The 18335-nt window shown below is 36.0% G+C and overlaps 1 protein-coding gene across 1 annotated transcript in view; it reads right to left on the bottom strand.

The window, feature by feature from the left end:
* The window catches only part of Malrd1 (MAM and LDL receptor class A domain containing 1), a 658259-nt gene that overhangs the window by 555650 nt on the left and 84274 nt on the right, over positions 1 to 18335 (bottom strand). The window contains exons 7-9 of the mRNA XM_021195116.1: positions 11280 to 11437; positions 4509 to 4601; positions 1693 to 1900 (exon numbers count right to left, since the gene is read on the bottom strand). Of these exons, the coding sequence (XP_021050775.1) occupies positions 1693 to 1900; positions 4509 to 4601; positions 11280 to 11437 (459 nt within the window). The remainder of the gene's footprint in view (positions 1 to 1692; positions 1901 to 4508; positions 4602 to 11279; positions 11438 to 18335) is intronic.

The following is an 18335-nucleotide window of genomic DNA, read 5'->3' as shown; positions in this document are numbered from 1 at the left end:
TGTGTGTGTGTGTGTGTGTGTGTGTCTGTGCATAATACGGCTATATATTCATGTCATATAATACTGTCACTCAACCAAGCATGACAAATTTTTATTGAACTAATGATCTTAAAATATTTGGAAAGATCAATGCTAGAAAGTAGCAGTATTTGTTAAGAATGAAATCTGTCCCTCTATTCACGCAAAGGAACTAATAGAATAGTCTGAGATCGATTACATTAGAAAAATTACAGGCACATAATTCATGATATTTCAATAAATAAGAAATTACAAAATGAAAAGATCATTTAATTCCAGGGATGTATTTGATTTAGGTCTCCCCTTAAAGTGTTGGGGGTGGCAGAGAATCATTTTCCCCAGGGGAGAAAAACAGAAGAAGCCCAGCTTGGAAATGAACAATTGAAAAACCACATATTTTCTCTCAGTCTTTGAAATTAAAAATAATAGAAGCTTTTAAGAAATACGTATTTCCCAGAAAGAAATGGAGCAAGTTAATGATAAAAAATATTTAAATAAGTCATAGAAATGACTTTCGCATATACTAGAGAAATAAATTCTCCTTATTCTCTTTGAATGGAAAAGAAAGGTAAGTGCAAACCCCACTGAGATCACACTGGTTAGAAGATTATATGCTTAAAGTGAGGTGCTGAAGAAATTAATTGGACTTCTATATATAGTCAGGCCCACCTGGGCGTATTATTTTTTATGCCCATTTTCTCCTGGTATCACCAATGCTTTTAATAAATTCTTCACTAGCACACCTAGAGAAGCATGGTGTGCAAAGATCTTTGCATTACAGGGTGGCATTTGTCTTATTGCAATATTTTCCCCTACATAACAAAATATCTCACTACTATAAAACATTACAGGAAAATAAATGTCAAATTTTTAATACTTTTAAAAGTTCCTTATTTGTGATACAGAAAACAGATTCATTTACTGTTTTAGAACACACAGTTTCTAAAAACATCCCATGAGTCTTAGTTGCTAAGCTACCTCATGTGAGACCCGGCATGTGACTTCTAATGTATATTCCATTTTCATTGAAGTATGATGAAGTTTCAATCATTACAGAATGTCTCCCCCTCTCTCCTGTCAGAAATACTTCATAAAAGACCTGGAGGGAAGGTGTTGGCCAGATGTGGCCTCCCTGAAGACTGTAGATGGCTGGAAGTGGCCACCTCACCATGACTGGAGAAGGGGATCAATGACACCTCCTGTCCTTCTTATTCTCCCTCCTCAGTTTCCAACATAATTGCTTACAGGCAAAAATACAATGTACTTAACATTGTGTTGTCAATCTAGCATATATCTATAAATAAAGTTACCATGATCTTTCTCAGAGTCTTTCTCTTCTTTAATTAAAGTATACATATATTCATATATGCACATGTGTACACCCACACATTCACATATAACACACACACACACACACACACACACACACATATCAATAGTAGCAATTTATTTGAAGAACAAAGCAGGATGTTTAGTAATTTTAGCAGTGAACACCAGAAATTAAATTAACAGAGAGGTCATCAAAGGAATAATGCTAATAAGAGGTTCAGAGTGAGAACACACTTTCATGTTATCTTAAAGAAATTAGATGTTCCCCAAGATAACCTAAGGCTATTTAAAGTCCCACAGTCATGAAGGAGAGCAGGTAAACAAATCCAGCAGGAGTTGACTTACCACAAGCCTCTGAGTCTTCATCAGTCCCATTGAAGTGGTCCATTCCAGAGTCACAGACAGAAGTGTGGGTAAGGCACTGCCTACTGGCAGGAGTGTATTCATTTACAGAACAAAGCTGCTGGGAGTGGGTCTGTCCAAAGTCGTAGACTAACAGCTGATCAATCCCAATAAAACTTTCCTGACTCAAAACTGTGCCTTCCAAAACAACCTTTATGAAAAAATATGATGAATTTATACCCATAAAATACAAAAACAGAGACAATTGAAGAAGAGTCGTAGAGATAAATCACTGAGAAAAAACACTTTAAAATACAGCTAAGCACAGCGAACGACAAAGTCACTGTTTCACAAATCTGATCTACATTCCCAAGGTTGATAAGCACATTGCATCCATGGATATTTCTGGGAACCCAATCAAGAAGAAACAAAGATCCAGGTAGCCATATGCCCATACAACTTTTACTGCAAACTTGTTATTCAAGTATCAACTTTAGAGCCCTTTCCCCTTTATTTTCAAGCAGAAAACACCATTAATTCCATAGAACTATAACTGTATCTGTTTTATAAAATTACTAAAATTAATACTTGAAAACTTACAGGGCAGGAAAAAGAAGTGTAGTTTAGAATTAAAGATTTGAAAAGAACGAACATTTAAAAATTACACCCACAGAAGAGATTTCTAAAAGCAACATATCGCCAATCAATAATTAAAGGAATGAATCCTATTTTGTCTAATTGATCTCCTGGCTTCTCTGGAGATACACAATGTTAGTAAGTGGCTCCATCTTTCATTGCCAGCCAACTGAAGGACAAAGTTAGTGTATTAAGGAGTCCCCAAAGTCCTACCAAGAACAATGGTTAATGAACCACAGGAAGATGTAGCAGAAACAGCTCAATGAATGGCAACCAATTTCCTTCTGTCCAGTTCAGCAGCCACTAGCTACTTGTGAGTAATTTAAGCGGATTGAAATCAGATGAGAATCCAATTTCCGAATCACATTAACTCCATTTCAAGTGTTCTGTATGCTCACAGGTATTGACATAGGCTATGCAGCAATGTCATTGAAACTGTAGCACTCCCTTTTGGAGGGAGGATAGAGGCTCAAAAGACTCAGGAAATAAACCTCACAAGTCTGGGAGAGCCGACACAAGAACCACAAGATGATAAAACCCTCCTTTCATAAGATTATAAAATCAGTGACCAGCTGCCAGGGTAAAGAGACTCTTACTGGCAAAGTGGCCTGTGAGAGTTATTCTGCCTGCCAGTCCTGGAGACCACTCTAACATTGAAGATTTTGTGTGCTCTCACCCACACTGGCTTGGCTTTGGAGGATGCAGGCCTTATTTGAGATAGCCTTATTCCTCTGAGTCAGCTTCCCTCCACATTCTTCTAAATCAATCCAATTCATCTGCCAAGTTTACTTTGGTGAAATCTTTACTGATTTCTCCTGTCATTAGTACAGGTTCCTTCCAGGATATGTAAGGTTTTCTTCCCAGGAAAAGTAACACAACAAAAGAGAATTTCTCTATTACTCGAGAGAATATCTCTATTGCTATTTCAGTAGAGCATTACTGAACTTTATGAAAAAGATGTATGAAAATAATAGTAATAAAGATCTACCCCATTCAGCCTCACCCACGTTAGGTTTTCAGCATAGATGCTCATATATTCAAAGACAAAAAAGATACACATTTCTTATTTTAAAACTACTTTTGATCAAATATCAGATGGCAAATACATTTAAAGTTTTGCTTCAGAATATAATACTCATTTCAAATCCTGTATGATGAGAAAAGTATTCACGCAGTTGCATCATTTGCCCATAATCAATAGTGCATGTGTGCATACATTATTGGGCTAACAGCTGTGTCTTTTCAGAGTACCAAGAAACCAGATATGATTCATTTCAGGCTTCAAACTTGATGAGTTTAAACTTTGATCTCCAAATCCTACTATTTCTAATTCATATTTTTGTTTCATCTGCTATGCACATATAAACTTATAATTCCAAAATATACTGTCTTTAAATTTTGCTTTATTTTATCTTTCTGCAGATCACAGGACCAATTCCACTGTGTGGAAAAAAATAAACTTACTGAGTATGTCCTCCAGAGGATGTAAATATCAACTTATAAAATGTTACACTAGGATCAAGATGTTAACATAAAAAAGTCAAAAGTGTAATATAAACCTTAAACCTCAACATCTAAGATTGATATATATATATATATATATATATACATATGCTTCAAAACTTCTAGACTCAGAGTATATGCAATTGTAAGGGTCCACATGGTTATTTATTCTCTCTTGGAAGAGGTGTATAAATACAGTGAGACCATAAAACAAAGTTGGATTTGTACATCACACATATGGCCAATCATTTAGACTCATATTCTAACGTCAGCCAATAGACTACATATAGCACAGAATCTCATCAGTTCTTTAAAGAGATCATCTATCAATGCTTCTATATATTTCAGGTATATGATGGTATAGATAGTAATTTCATCACCTGCATTTCAACAGAAGTTTATTATCTATCTGCATCATGATGGAAAGTATTTGCCTGAGGCAACGCTGGGAGCTGGAAAGCACAAGGCAAGAATGGGAAAGGCTTGAGCAAGAGTGTTCCCTCTAGCATTTCCTCTGCTCACTGAAAACTTGCCCTGTTAAGGACCAAACATAATGAACATAAAATCTATCCCCAAAGATACAAGTCTACTTTTCTAATTTAAATTTAGCAATGGATGATAAGTTATATATTAACAGAGTAAAATTTTAAGTTTTAACAAAATTTTATTTGCTTTTATACCTTAAATGCCTTCAGATCTTCTGGTATTAACACATCTGCTTTCATCCATGTGCTGTAAGTTGATGTACTGAATGTCCAAGTTCTTTTTTCTTCCTTTGATTTGAAATAGAAATATGTTACTAATTTCCTGAATTCACCTCTCCTCTTTATATACATGCTCTCCTAACTACACTTTGATGAGACTTGGGTATCTTTATGCTATTAAGTCATGAGAAATGAAAAGTACTGCAGTTAATAATGAGGTAAACAATACTTTTGAAGAAAAAATGAAGAAGTAATCATATCTGCAGGATAAAATTATAAACAATGTCCTTGACTTTAACTAAAATGCCCAACAGTAGAAATATGGAACCTGAAGAGACCAACAGACAGGACCAGCAGTATGGGAACTTCAGCCCACCTACAAAACTTTTGATCCAAAATTGGCTCTGTCTAAACATTTTAACTTATTAATACATGTTAATTGCACACAATACCAGACTTGGTGTGAAATTTTCATATAAGCACACAGCAGACATTAACCATATCCAATACATATCTTCCTTTTGTCCCTTACCAAGAGGAAATAAGCAATTGCATTTTTGAAATAAAACCTTAAAAAAGCAGAATTCGGTAGAATTTCTAACTTAAATACTAGTCTGATTACATTGTGCAACAGTACTGTGTTACTTCAAAGAAGACTCAATAAAATATGCAGCTGCATGTGCAGAACCATCTTGGTTTTTAACCTATGTGAGAATTAATTCTAATTCCTACACAACACCATTATTGTCTGAAGTTTATATCCATATATTTGACTCTTCTGCCAATTTTGGCTAAGAACCATCTGCCCTTAGATTGCTATAATGATCATTTATTTTAGCAATGAGAAACAAATTATGACTATGTGATTTGACCTAAGATATTGAGACAAAGTCTATTCTGTGCTGCATATCAGAACTAATAGTATTGATCATTGCAATCTAGGACCATACTTCCATACTCTGAATTAATCCTATGCTTCTTCAGATATTAGCAAGAATTCAAGATATTTTGATGTTTTTCTGCAGAAAATAAACCAAATTTTTCATGATATAGGGAACCATAATTTTTCATGAAATCCTCTAGTGCAGATATGGAGCGGACAGAATTGGCTTAGGCTGAGCTCTGCCAGCCTTGTTTGCTTCCAGTATGAAATTAAAACAAAACAAAACAAAACAAAACAAAACAAAACAAAACAAAAACGAAAAATAACAGTAAACATCTACTTCTCAGATCTTATGGTAGGGGGCAGGTGTTCCTAGGCTTTAGGCTTCTCCTTCCATGCTTAGTTTTACATATCTCATCTATGTACAAGATTTTCTTAAAGAGCAATGCATCCTCTGCTGTCCACTCCAGACTCCCGAGCCTCAACCCTATAGGAGGAACAGCAATATGAACTAACCAGTACCCCTTGAGCTCATGTCTCTAGTTGCATATGTAGCAGAACATGGCCTAATCTCCCATCATTGGGATGAGAGGCCCTTGGTCTTGCAAAGATTATATGCCCCAATACAGGGGAGTGCCAGGGCCAAGAAGCAGGAGTGGGTGGGCTGGGGAGCAGGGCGGGGGGNGGGTATAGGGGACATTTGGGATAGCTTTTGAATTGTAAATGAAGAAAATATCTAATAACAACTGTTTAAATAAAAAAGAATGTCTTTTAGAGCCAATAAAATATATTTCTTGTCCTTCTTTTCATTTTACCTATTCCTCTGAGATTTCTACAGGACAGAGACACTCACTATGTGGTGAGAGTTGAGAGCTTGCAAGTCACACCGAAATTATTGTGTTATAAGGAACTAAGGCCTACAGCAAATTTTCTCATTAATTATTTCCATTTAACTTCAGTTACTGGAATGAACACACTTCTATAAAATCTTTTAGTGACAGTGTATGGCAAATTACACCCACTGATTCCCCCAGTGATCATTTTAGGAAAATAATTTAAAACAATTTACCTTTCACAGAATGACTAATTGATTTTCATCTACCTGAAGATAAGTTAGTTTTATAAAATAAACTGAGCAGAGTTATTTCAAAACATGAATGTTTTCTGTATACTAACTTAATAGTATATTTCTAATGAGATTGAGATTTTTCTCTCTAAAAACACTAGCAATTATAAAGAAAAATAATTTATCTTTAGCTAATTGAATGTAGATTTTATTTTATTTCTTATTCTCACAGTACCCAGTTAGTTTGAACAAAGGTCAATACTAAAAAAAAAAAAAAAAAAAAATAAGAAACCCTCATCTTTGGAAAGGTTCTCAAGTATGTTCTAATTTCTTGTTATCTTATATACTAATCATTAAAATGGTGACTGATCAAAAATTTTAAGAGCCTGTTGATGTTCCAGATTAGGTTCAAAATGCTGACTTACCTTTCAATACTATTCATTACTAGTCTTCTCAAAGACACTAGTGTCTCCTTCTCACTCCCAGAGAAGAAATCAGATATATTACCTCAAAGTTGGCCTTTAAAAACTTTAAAATATATACTATGATAAAAATCATGGAACTTGAAAAATATATTCTTTCAATAGATCTTATTATATCCCTAATATTGTATCAAACAAGAACATCAATACTTTATAAGAGTTCATTCTGATCAAACCTTTAGATGCAAAATATTTGATGGGGGAAATTTAAAATATCATGTAAAAGTTACAAGTCCAGTTCCCATTATCCATAACTTATAAGCACTAAAAATCTCAAGAACAGAGTGTGTTGTTATGACCATTGTTGTACAGATGTAGAAGGGAGTTCTAGACCCTACCTATCTAGACAGTATAAACAGAAACTGGATCCCCGGAATGAAGAACTCTGTTGTTTAAAGAAGACAAATAGTGGTTTACATCAAGACATATTTAAACAATAGTTGAGAGTCTTCTTAAGTGTGAGATGAAGTATCAACTTATGACTTAAATGAAGTCTGCGGCAGACTCCATATTCATGATCAATAAAAACTAACGAGGGGGTCAGAAAAGTAACACATACTTTCAGAATAAGTAATGTTCCACACTCAACCAATTTGAGTTGATACACAAGATTCCATTCTGTAGGATAAGCCTCTCCTGGATGCATCAGGGTAATCCACACTAATAGACAATTATATGCCAGCTACAGGCAATTTTCCAATATTTTCTTGCATAGCTTTAAGACCACTAATAGAAAGATGCCATTTGTTTTTATTGTTATGTATACTGAGATTTTGAAAAATCTATCTGTGATATTTTGAGTAGATTAAAATAATTGTGAAAAAATAAAGCATGTACGATTGAAATCTTTATTAAAATATATTATAACATCTCATTGGATGTATAAATAAGTATTAATAAATAATTTGCCATGCAATATAATGAGACTAGAGTTTTAAAGCATTTGTAATCATAATCTGAACTTAATAGGACCATTAAAGAAGTTTTCACAATTTCTGGTCAGAGTAGAAAATTGATAAACTAAAAGATTACTGAGGCATGAATGGTGCCATAGTACATACAGATTAAAACCTAACTTGGTGTGGGGATTGTGAGGTGTTGTTTGTATAGTTTATTCCATACATGAGGAAAGCTGCTAATGTTACAGAAAATACAATAAGCTAATTTATGACAATCTCCCAAACAGCCGATTTAATTGAAATATACTGAACAAATATGAATAAATAAATAAAAATAAATTTAATATGTCTCAGTGACACATTAAAGGAGCCATGTAAGCTGCCAATGGAAAAACACCATCAATAATCATGTCCAGCTATAATGCCAATGATTCAAAATAATGACCAGAATGGTAGAATATTCTAAAAGATTCAGTGGTGGTACTTTTATGTCCTAGGGGTAGCCAACAACCAAATATCTGTACTCAGACTAGTTGAATAGGATGCAACTCACGCCTGGCTGTGTAAATTTAGCCAAGCACCTGGATGGTCCTTAACCAGTTTAATCTCTAACTATATCCTAAGTACATATCCTTTATCCATAGAAAGGTCAAGATCTTACCTCTAATCAAAGAAGTTTCTTTTTTAAACAGAAAGAGATCATTATGAAAGCCCACAATGGATAAAAAGCAAAGATCAGCTGGCTATGCAGGACCTGTCCACAATTAATACATTTATAACAAAAGCCTACACCTAAGCCTCGTGGAACATTAAGGAAGAAAGTGGCATATGATTGTAAGAACTAGCATCAAAAATTGTTCTAAATAATGAAATATATATATAAATTTGTATATTTGCTGTGATGTACTCTCTTTTATTTTAAAAATGGTATGAAGTGGTGTTGGAGGAAAACATAGGCTGAGTGTCAGTTGGATGACTATGATCCATGAATAAGAAAAATATGAATATGATTATATAAAATTCTCTAAGGACTAATAAAAGTATCATATTTTAAAAAGAATACTAGTAACATCTTATCCCAGTAGCAAAGGAAAACAGACTGCCATATGTTATAGCAGCACCCATACAATTTAATGTTTTAGAATTTTACAAGCATTTCTGCAAGGAGCAAACAGATGGAAAAAGAAGCAGATATGATGAGAACAGTACAGAATCAAAGCCAAAGAAGCAGATATGATGAGAACAGTACAAAAATCAAAGCCAAAGGTAAGTAAAATGGATTCCTCCCCCAGCCTCAAAAATCCTTCTAAAGAGCACTCTCATCTTTCAGGATTAATTATCTTGACATGTCAAGTTTCAGAAGGGAAAAGAACAGAATAAAATGCTGGTGGCAGGTTTTCTGTGCCACCAGTCAAGCTATGTGACAAGTATGCTTTTCTTTTCCACGTGTCAGGCTAAAACTCTGAGGAAATTTCAACTGGATTTATCCAAAGCAACCTGAAACAAATGAAACCTGCCTAAGTATCCTTACTGGCGCCCCACTGTTGGATGTTCTGCAGTGCTTCCTAGGTTTTTAGATGACTGTCGTTGTTCCCTGTGGGTTTTTTATTCCTATCAATGAGAAGACACTTCATAACAACCAAGATTTTTAGAGTATATCATGGAAATAGGAGTTGTAGCTAATTTCATTACATTAGATTGGAAAGTTACAAATTTGTTCACTCACTGGGATAAGCATAATATTCATTCTATATGGCAGCATGCATTTTAATTCAACTCAGTTTAGTTCAACTCGAACTTAATTTAACTCATTTGTGTGTACTCAGTAACTACAAGTCCTCAAAACTGTACTTACTGATAAGAACAAAGAATTTGTTTTCATTATATTTATGATTTTAATGTGTAGATATGACATCTCACATAGTTTCAGAACTCTAAAACATAATTAACAATGTATAATCGCAAAGACCTCACTTCTATTAGACCCATCATTTCTTAAATGATTTTTAAGCTTTTGAAATTTTATGTATATGTCACAAGTACTTTTAAATTGATAGTATTTGACCTCTGAAAAATTCTTAAAATGTATAATAAAATTAGAGAAAAATAATATCTAAATTTATTGCTGGATAAATATTTCAATGATTAATCAGAATATTTGCAAAAACTCCTATTGAAGATGTAGTTGAGAAAATTATTGAGAGGCAGTCTTGCCCTTATTGCACAAAGAGAGCAGGCAAGAAAACCAAAAACACTAACAGTCTCAGATATCTCAGATATTGTGTTCCACAAACACCATCTAACTCACATAGCACACTCTAAGGAAACACACTCTTATTACATGGACAGTTTACATTCTGCATCTTTGCCGTCAATTAAATTTTATCATTCCTGAGATGGAACCTCCTTAGAGGAACTTTGCCTGTTCCTTACCATAATTTCCCCTTTGTCAGTTTGAGGAAATTACAGCCTGCACACCAAAATGCATGACAGCAACTATGATGAACCACTGAGAACAGATTATCGAACTAGGAGTTATACAGATCCTTGGAAGGTAGACAAATACGGAAAGAAGCCACAGTTGGAAAAGAGATTGCAAATTTTCTGACTTTTTCACTTCATGACCCAAGACAAAGCTCTGGCAGAATTTTTCTTTTCTTTTCTTTTCTTTTTTCTTTTTTTTTTTTTTTGTAACCCCGCCCAATCCTCCAGCAGATGTCAAATCTAGGCTGATTAAATAAGTTCAAGACTTGAGCTCAACATCTGTACCCAATGTTGTGGGCCTATCAGCTTCCCTTTCCTTGTTTAAACTGATGAACTCTGAACTAGAGAAAGAAGACCTTCTTTCTAGCCCCCTTAAGGCCAGAACTACCCCCTGCCCCAGCCCTCCAGGAATGGTTATCTATGTCTTGCACAAGGATTTCTCACAGTGTGCCTGCATGTGTGTTTCTTCATCTTTAATAGAAGGAGTGTTCATCTATTGTAGACCAAAACGGAGTGGGGGGAGAGAGAGAGAGAGAGACAGACAGACAGACAGACAGACAGACAGACAGACAGACAGACACAGAAACAGACACAGACACAGACACAGACACAGACACAGACACAGAGAGACAGAGACACAGAGAGAATATGCTCTTGCAAAACTCCTGTGATTAGTTACCAATACCCATGTGGAAGGGAAAGGGTTGATGACTATTGTAACTCTAGCTACAGGGGACCCAACACCTTTTCTGACCTCTGAGGACATTGTACACATGTGGTGCACATGAAGACGCTAAGCAGACCCACACTTACACATGAATACAATAAACAGAATGTCTGAAGTCTATGAATGAAAACTAGAAAGACAAATGTCTAAGGATAGAAATGTCATATATTCAATAGATTTTAAATCAATGCTATTTTTTTTCTTACCTTATCATTGTACAGTCTTACTCTCAGGACACTGTTTTCCATCGTGTAATTGAACTGAAGACGGCAGTCCCCATCCATGCAGTGACATACAGAGGTGTTTAAATATGCACTGCTCTTAGAAATAGATGCATGACTGGCCCTCATCCATACAAAGGAACCTAAATATAAAGACAAAAGAAGGAATCTAGGGAAATATTATGTGGTATATCTTTTAACGAAACTTTTTATGAACTTTTCAAAAATAGGCTAAAAATATTTTATTTTAAAGGAAATGAAAACTAAAAAATGATTGCACCAATTACTGATAAGCTTTAATAACACATGTCAGTTTACTCCTAATTCCTCAAGTTAATGTTTAATGGCAACTTAAGTAATGGATTTTAATATTTCTATAAAAGAAATATGTTGTTTAAATTTTTGACACCATTAAGTTAGTATACTACACTGAGGACCAGTCCCAGTCCTTTTGGAGTTCTCGAGAATGGGAGGATTGGATCAGCATGAAACCAGTCTCAGGCAAGGATGGAGGTGCAAGCTTACAGGTGACTCATGGAAGCACTGCTGCTATGAGACAGCTCTGTCTCTGTCTCTGTCTCTGTCTCTGTCTCTGTCTCTGTCTCTCTCTCTATCTCTCTGTCTCTGTCTCTGTCTCTCTCTCTCTGTCTCTCTCTCTCTCTGTCTCTCTGTCTCTGTCTCTGTCTCTCTCTGTCTCTCTGTCTCTGTCTCTCTCTCTCTCTCTCTCTCACACACACACACACACACACACATGTTTTTTCTCTCTGAGTTTGCCTCAGTCTTATTGGTTACACACTTTCTTGTTATACAATAATGCATAATCAAAGGTCTTTTTGTTATTTTTCTCAAGCCCATTATTTTTCTTTAAAAAGCCCATGTAACTAGGCCACCAGAAAGCACAATGCACACACAAAGTCACAGTTCAGTTTTTACTAAAGCAAGTTATACATTAACTTTAACTCCATGAAAAGCCTCCAAATCACAAGTCATATGGACATACACTTGTGATTACAGCACTTGTTTGCACACAGGAAGGGGCTAAACAGGTAAAAGGGATATCAATACTTCTAATGCCTTCAATTTGCAAAAATCTCTGTATTAAGCTCATCCAAGTATCTATGTATACAATGCTTTCCAAACTCTTTTCCATTTGCAATTTTAATTCCTATTGCAGGTTTCCCTAGGACTCCTTCACAAGATCAATCTCAATCTTTTAGAACTTGTACCCTAATTTCCTTAGGCAGGTGATGCCAGGGGGTCAAGTCAGCATGTGCCAATCTTTCCAGGAAGGTCAGTTCACTAACCCAATGGTCCCCTCACATGGTCCAAACATTTCTATCCATCCTTTATCTTTTTATTATACATATATCTTTCAATTTTCCCCAATAATATTTCTGGATCAAACTTTCTATTATTATAGATTTCATCTTGTGGGGGCTCTCAACAGTGCTCACTATTCTGGTATATTCAACTATTTCCTCTTGATCTTGTGCATTGCATTTTCTATGGGCGTCCCTGTCCTTAGTGGCCCACTGCACGTTTTTCTTGGGTTTTCAATTCTCTTAGGTACTAAAACTTCATGTGTCTTAAAAATATTTCCTGCTTCCAATATTTCCTGGTACAACTTAATCATCATGAGTTGGATAAGATTTGACAGAGAACAATAAAGACCATAAGCCTCCACATCCAGAACCCTTTGTCCTGTTATGTCTGGGCTGATTATTTCAATAGGCATTGTTGTTATAGTTATCAAAGTCATTTCCCTCTCTAGTAATGCCCTCAATCCCTTTCCCAGAAAATTTTACCAAAGTTGTGTTTGAGGACAAACATGGTATAGAAAAGGGCAAAACAGAGAAACATACAAGGAACAGAAATGCCATCTGTTTACTAGAAAGACAGATATGCATTATTCAGGTTATTGGTGCTCCCACAGCTAAGACTGGCATGCAGTTGTGATGGCAATCATGTTGCACCTGACATTAATGGTGTAGATATGTGTGTGTTTATGTATGCCTATTCATGGTATGAGTATATGTGTGTGCACAGATGGAGGCCAGAAGACAATATCAACCACTGTCCATCTCCGTTTCTGAGACAGTATCTATTCTGACACAGGACAAGGCCTTGTCAATTATTCAAGGCTTGCTAGGAAAATTTTCTCAGAGAACTTCCTCTATGTGTCTCCTGGGCAGCTTGATTATAATCATGCCACCATACCTGGCTTTGTTTGCATGAATTATGGGGCCCCAAAGCAAGTACTTGACTGATGGTGCCATCTTGCCAGCCCAGTATTTTCTTTGAAATGTCACAGCACATTTTTTCTTTACTCAAAAAGTACATTATTTTTCCTCTCAGAATTAAACATCTTTTATGATATGTTTTTCTAGTTTTCACATAAAAATCTTTACGGTTTCAAGTGTACAATTTAAAATTCTGTTCTTTAAAACAATGTGGAAGAAAGATTTATCTATACTCCTATTAGCTACACCTATAGATTTCGTAGTAAAGAAAATCATGGTCAATTTATTTTCACATATTTAAAACTAATTTTGACTGTTCTTGAATCAATATTATTGATAATACAAACAACAAAGACATTTCTGTAATCTATTTTACAAAAGTAAAATATGAAACCTTCATTGATCTGAAGGTTAATAAATATTCATATAGGTGGTCAAAATTCTATATAAACTATCAAATAAAATGCTGTGAATCAAGCATGTACTATTTCTTTTTGAGTTGTTGTTCACTGAGATCCCATATGTGGCTCTACATATTATAGACTACATCCATTGCTCTCAGCAGACAGGAGTAAAGAAATATAACTATATTTACCACAGAGATGCATAAATGCAAACAATGTCCATGAAGTATGAAGTCTTAAATCTGCCTCAGTATTCTAGGGAGGTCCTAAACAACTGAGCAATGACATGAAAAAAATCACTAAGCGATGTGAAAGTGGAGAACAGAGGGAAGACAGGATAAACTAGAGGAGGATAAAGAAGAAAACCAACCTCATTGGGCACAAATTCTGAAACTGTCCCAATATTTGAACTGAATGTAAGGGCCTTGGAATTTGGCACTCATAGGTAACAAGAAAAATATGTATAAACTAAAAAGCAACAACTCTTAGTCAGTACAGCAGGAGACTGGGGTCAGAATTCAGCCTATTTCCTGTAACTGCAGAAGAAATGGACACAGAGACTCCCAAGGTACCAAAGCCAAGTGTTGCAACTGAGAAGATGCAAAGTGGCCATTTTAAATGTCCTTGAACCATTCTAATGCATCCAGCTTCCATCAATACTAGCCTTCTTCATTGGCAGCATGTTGGAAGGGCAGATTTAATTCTCCTTAGCTTTCTTGTCTGTCCTCATAGACAGATGAGTCAGAAACTTTTTGAAAACCACAAAATGAAGGTAAAACTCCATAGAAAACTGAGTCTCCCAGACCTTCAAAGAAGACTTGATACCAATTTTCCTCAAAGTATTCCATAAAATAGAAACAAGAGGAACACTACCTAACTTGTTCTATGAAGCCACAATTACTCTGGTATGTAAAGCACACAAGGACACAACCAAAAAAGAGAGTGTCAGACCAATCTTGCTTATGAATATTGATGCAAAAATACTCAATAAAATTCTTGCAAACTGAATCCAAGAACATATTAAAACCATCATTCAGAACCATCAAGTAGGCTTCATCCCAGGGATGCAAGGTTGGTTTAATATACGAAAATCCATTAATGTAATCTACTATGTAAACAAACTTAAGAAAAAATTACGTGATCACTTCCTTAGATTCAGAAAAAGCATTTGACAAAATATAACACCTCTTCATGTTAGAAGTATTGGAGAGATAAGGAATTCAAGACCCACACCTAAACATAATAAAAGTAGTTTACAGCAAACCAACAGCCAATATCAAATTAAATGGAGACATACTTGAAGCAATCCCACTGAAATAGTGGACAAGACAAGGATGCCCACGCTTCCCATATATATTCAATAAAGTACTCAAAGTGTTAGCTAGTACAATAAGACAACAAAAAGAGATACAAATTGGTAAAGAAGAAATAAAGTTATCACTATTTGCAGATGATATGATAGAATACATAAGCAACCCCAAAAATTCTACCAGAGAATTCTCCAGCTGCTAAACAACTTCAGCAAAGTGGCTGGATACAAAATTAACTCAAATAAATCAGTAGCCTTCCTTTATACAAAGGATAAACAGGATGAGGAAAACAATAGGAAAACAACTCCCTTCATAATTGCCACAAATAATATAAACTATGTTGGGTAACTCTAACCAAACAAGTAAAAGACTGTATGACAATAGCTTCAAGTCTCTTAAGAAAGAAATCAAAGAAGATCTCAGAAAATGGAGGGATCTCTCATGCTCATGAATTGGAAGAATTAACATAGTAAAAATGGCCATCCTACCAAAAGCAATCTATAGATTTAATGCAATACCTATCAAAATCTTAACACAATTCTTCAAAGACATGGAAAGAGCAATTCTCAAATTCATCTGGAAAGGCAAAAATCCCAGAAGAGCAAAAAATGTTCTTAACAAAAACAAGAAGAGATGGTGGAATCACCATCCCTGATCTCAAGCTTTACTTCGGAGCAATGGTGATAAAAACTGCATGGGATTGGTACAGAGGCAGACACATTGACCAATGGAATAGAATTGAAAACCCAGAAATAAAGCCACACATGGTCACTTGATCTTTAACAAAGATGCCAAAAATATACAATTGAAAAAAGAAAGCATCTTCAATAAACGGTGATGGTCTAACTGGTTGTCTGTCTATAGAAGAATGAAAATAGAGCCATACTTGTCACATCATACAAAGGTCAAGTCCAGGAAGATCAAGGACCTCAACATAAAACCAGATACATTGAATCTAATTGAAGAGAAAAGAAAGAGCCTTGAACTCATTGACACAGAGGGAAATATTCTAAACAGAACTCCAATGGCTCATGCTCTAAGATCAAGAATTGATAAATGGAACTTCATGAAACTGGAAAGATTTTGTAAGTCAAAGGATAAATCAGCAACCTACAAATTGGGAAAAAAAATCTTCACTAACCCACATCCTATAAATTGCTAATATCCAAAATATATAAAGAACTCAAAAGGTTAATCACCAAAAAACAAACAAACAAACAAACAAACAACCCAATCAAAAAATGGGGTACAGAACTAAACTGAGAATTCACAACTGAGGAATCTCAAATGGCTGAGAAGCACCTAAAGAAATGTTCAAAGTACTTAGTGATCAGAGAAATACAAATCAAAACAACACTGAGATTCTACCTTACACCAATCAGAATGGCTAAGATCAAAGCCTCAGGTGACAGCACATATTGGAGAGGATGTGGAGAAAAAGGAACACTTCTCCAAAGCTGGTGGGATTGCAAATTAGTACAACCACTCTGGAAATCAATCTGGAGGTTCCTCAAAAAATTGGAAATAGATCTATCTGAAGACACAGCTATACCACTCTTGGGAATACACCCAAAAATTCCCCACCATGCCACAGGGGCATGTGTTCCACTATGTTCATAGCAGCCTTCTTTGTGGTAGCTAGAATCTGGAAACAACCTAGATGTCCCACAATAGAAGAATGGATACAGAAAATTTGGTTCATTTACACAGTGAACTACTACTCAGCTATTAATAACAAGGACATCCTTAGTTTTGCAGACAAATGGATGGAACTAGAAAATATCATCCTGAGTGAGGGAACTCAGATCCCAAAAGATGTACATGGTGTGTACTCACTAATAAGTGGATATTAGTCCCCCCCAAAAAAGTACAGAATGCAAAAATACAGTCCACAGAATGTGAAATGTCAACAAACTGAAATGCCCAAGTGAGGACACCTCAGTCCCACTTGGGAAAGAAGAAAGCAATCACAAGCTGGGAGGGAGGGAGGGAGGGAGGGAGGGACCTGGGAGGGAAAGTGTACAGGGGTAGGGGGGAGGAGGGATTGATGGGGAGAGGGGAACCTGATCTGGTATTGAGTGAGGGAGAAGGACTGAAGCCCTGAGGGCCAGCAGAAAGAATGAAAACAGGCAATCTCAGGAAATAGGAGGTTGGGGGGGACTGTCTTAGTCAGGGTTTCTATTCCTGTACAAACATCATGACCAAGAAGCAAGCTGGGGAGGAAAAGGTTCATTCAGCTTACATTTCCACACTGCTGTTATCACCAAAGAAAGTCAGGATTGGAACTCAAGCAGCTCAGGAAGCAGGAGCTGATGCAGAGGCCATGGAGAGATGTTACTTACTGGCATGCTTCCCCTGGCTTGCTCAGCCTGCTATATATTTTTTTTTTTTTTTTGATTTTTTAAATTTATTATTTTCTTTTTTTATTATTATTTTCTTTATTTACATTTCAAATGCTATCCCAAAAGTTCCCTATACCCGCCCCCGCCCCTACTCCCTTACCCACCCACTCCCACTACTTGGCCCAGGCCTTCCTCTGTGCTGGGTCATATAAAGTTTATAAGACCAAGGGGCCTCTCTTTCCAGTGATGGCCAATTAGGCCATCTTCTGCTACATATGCAGCTAGAGACTCAAGCTCAGGGGGTACTGGTTAGTTCATATTGTTTTTGCACCTACAGGGTTGCAGCCCCCAACAACACCTTGGGTACTTTCTCTAGCTCCTCCATTGAGGTCCCTGTGTTCCATCCAATAGCTGACTGTGAGCATCCACTTCTGTGTTTTCCAGGCACTGGCATAGCCTCACAAGAAGCCTCTATATCAGGGTCCCTTCAGCAGAATCTTGCTGGCATGTGCATTAGTATCTGGGTTTGATGGCTGATGATGGGATAGATTCCTGGATGGAGTAGACTCTGGATAGTCCATCCTTTCATCTTAGCTCTAAATTTTGTCTCTGTACCTATATCCTTTCACAGGCATTTTGTTCCTTATTCTAAGGAAGAATGAAGTATCCACACAATGGTCATCTTAGGTTTTCTTGTGTTTTGCAAGATGTATCTTGGGTATTCTAAGTTTCTGGGCTAATATCT

This window comes from Mus pahari, chromosome 3 (assembly GCF_900095145.1).
Source record: "Mus pahari chromosome 3, PAHARI_EIJ_v1.1, whole genome shotgun sequence".
Classification (NCBI taxonomy): Eukaryota; Metazoa; Chordata; class Mammalia; order Rodentia; family Muridae; genus Mus; species Mus pahari.
This window is presented reverse-complemented; position numbering and strand designations above follow the sequence as displayed.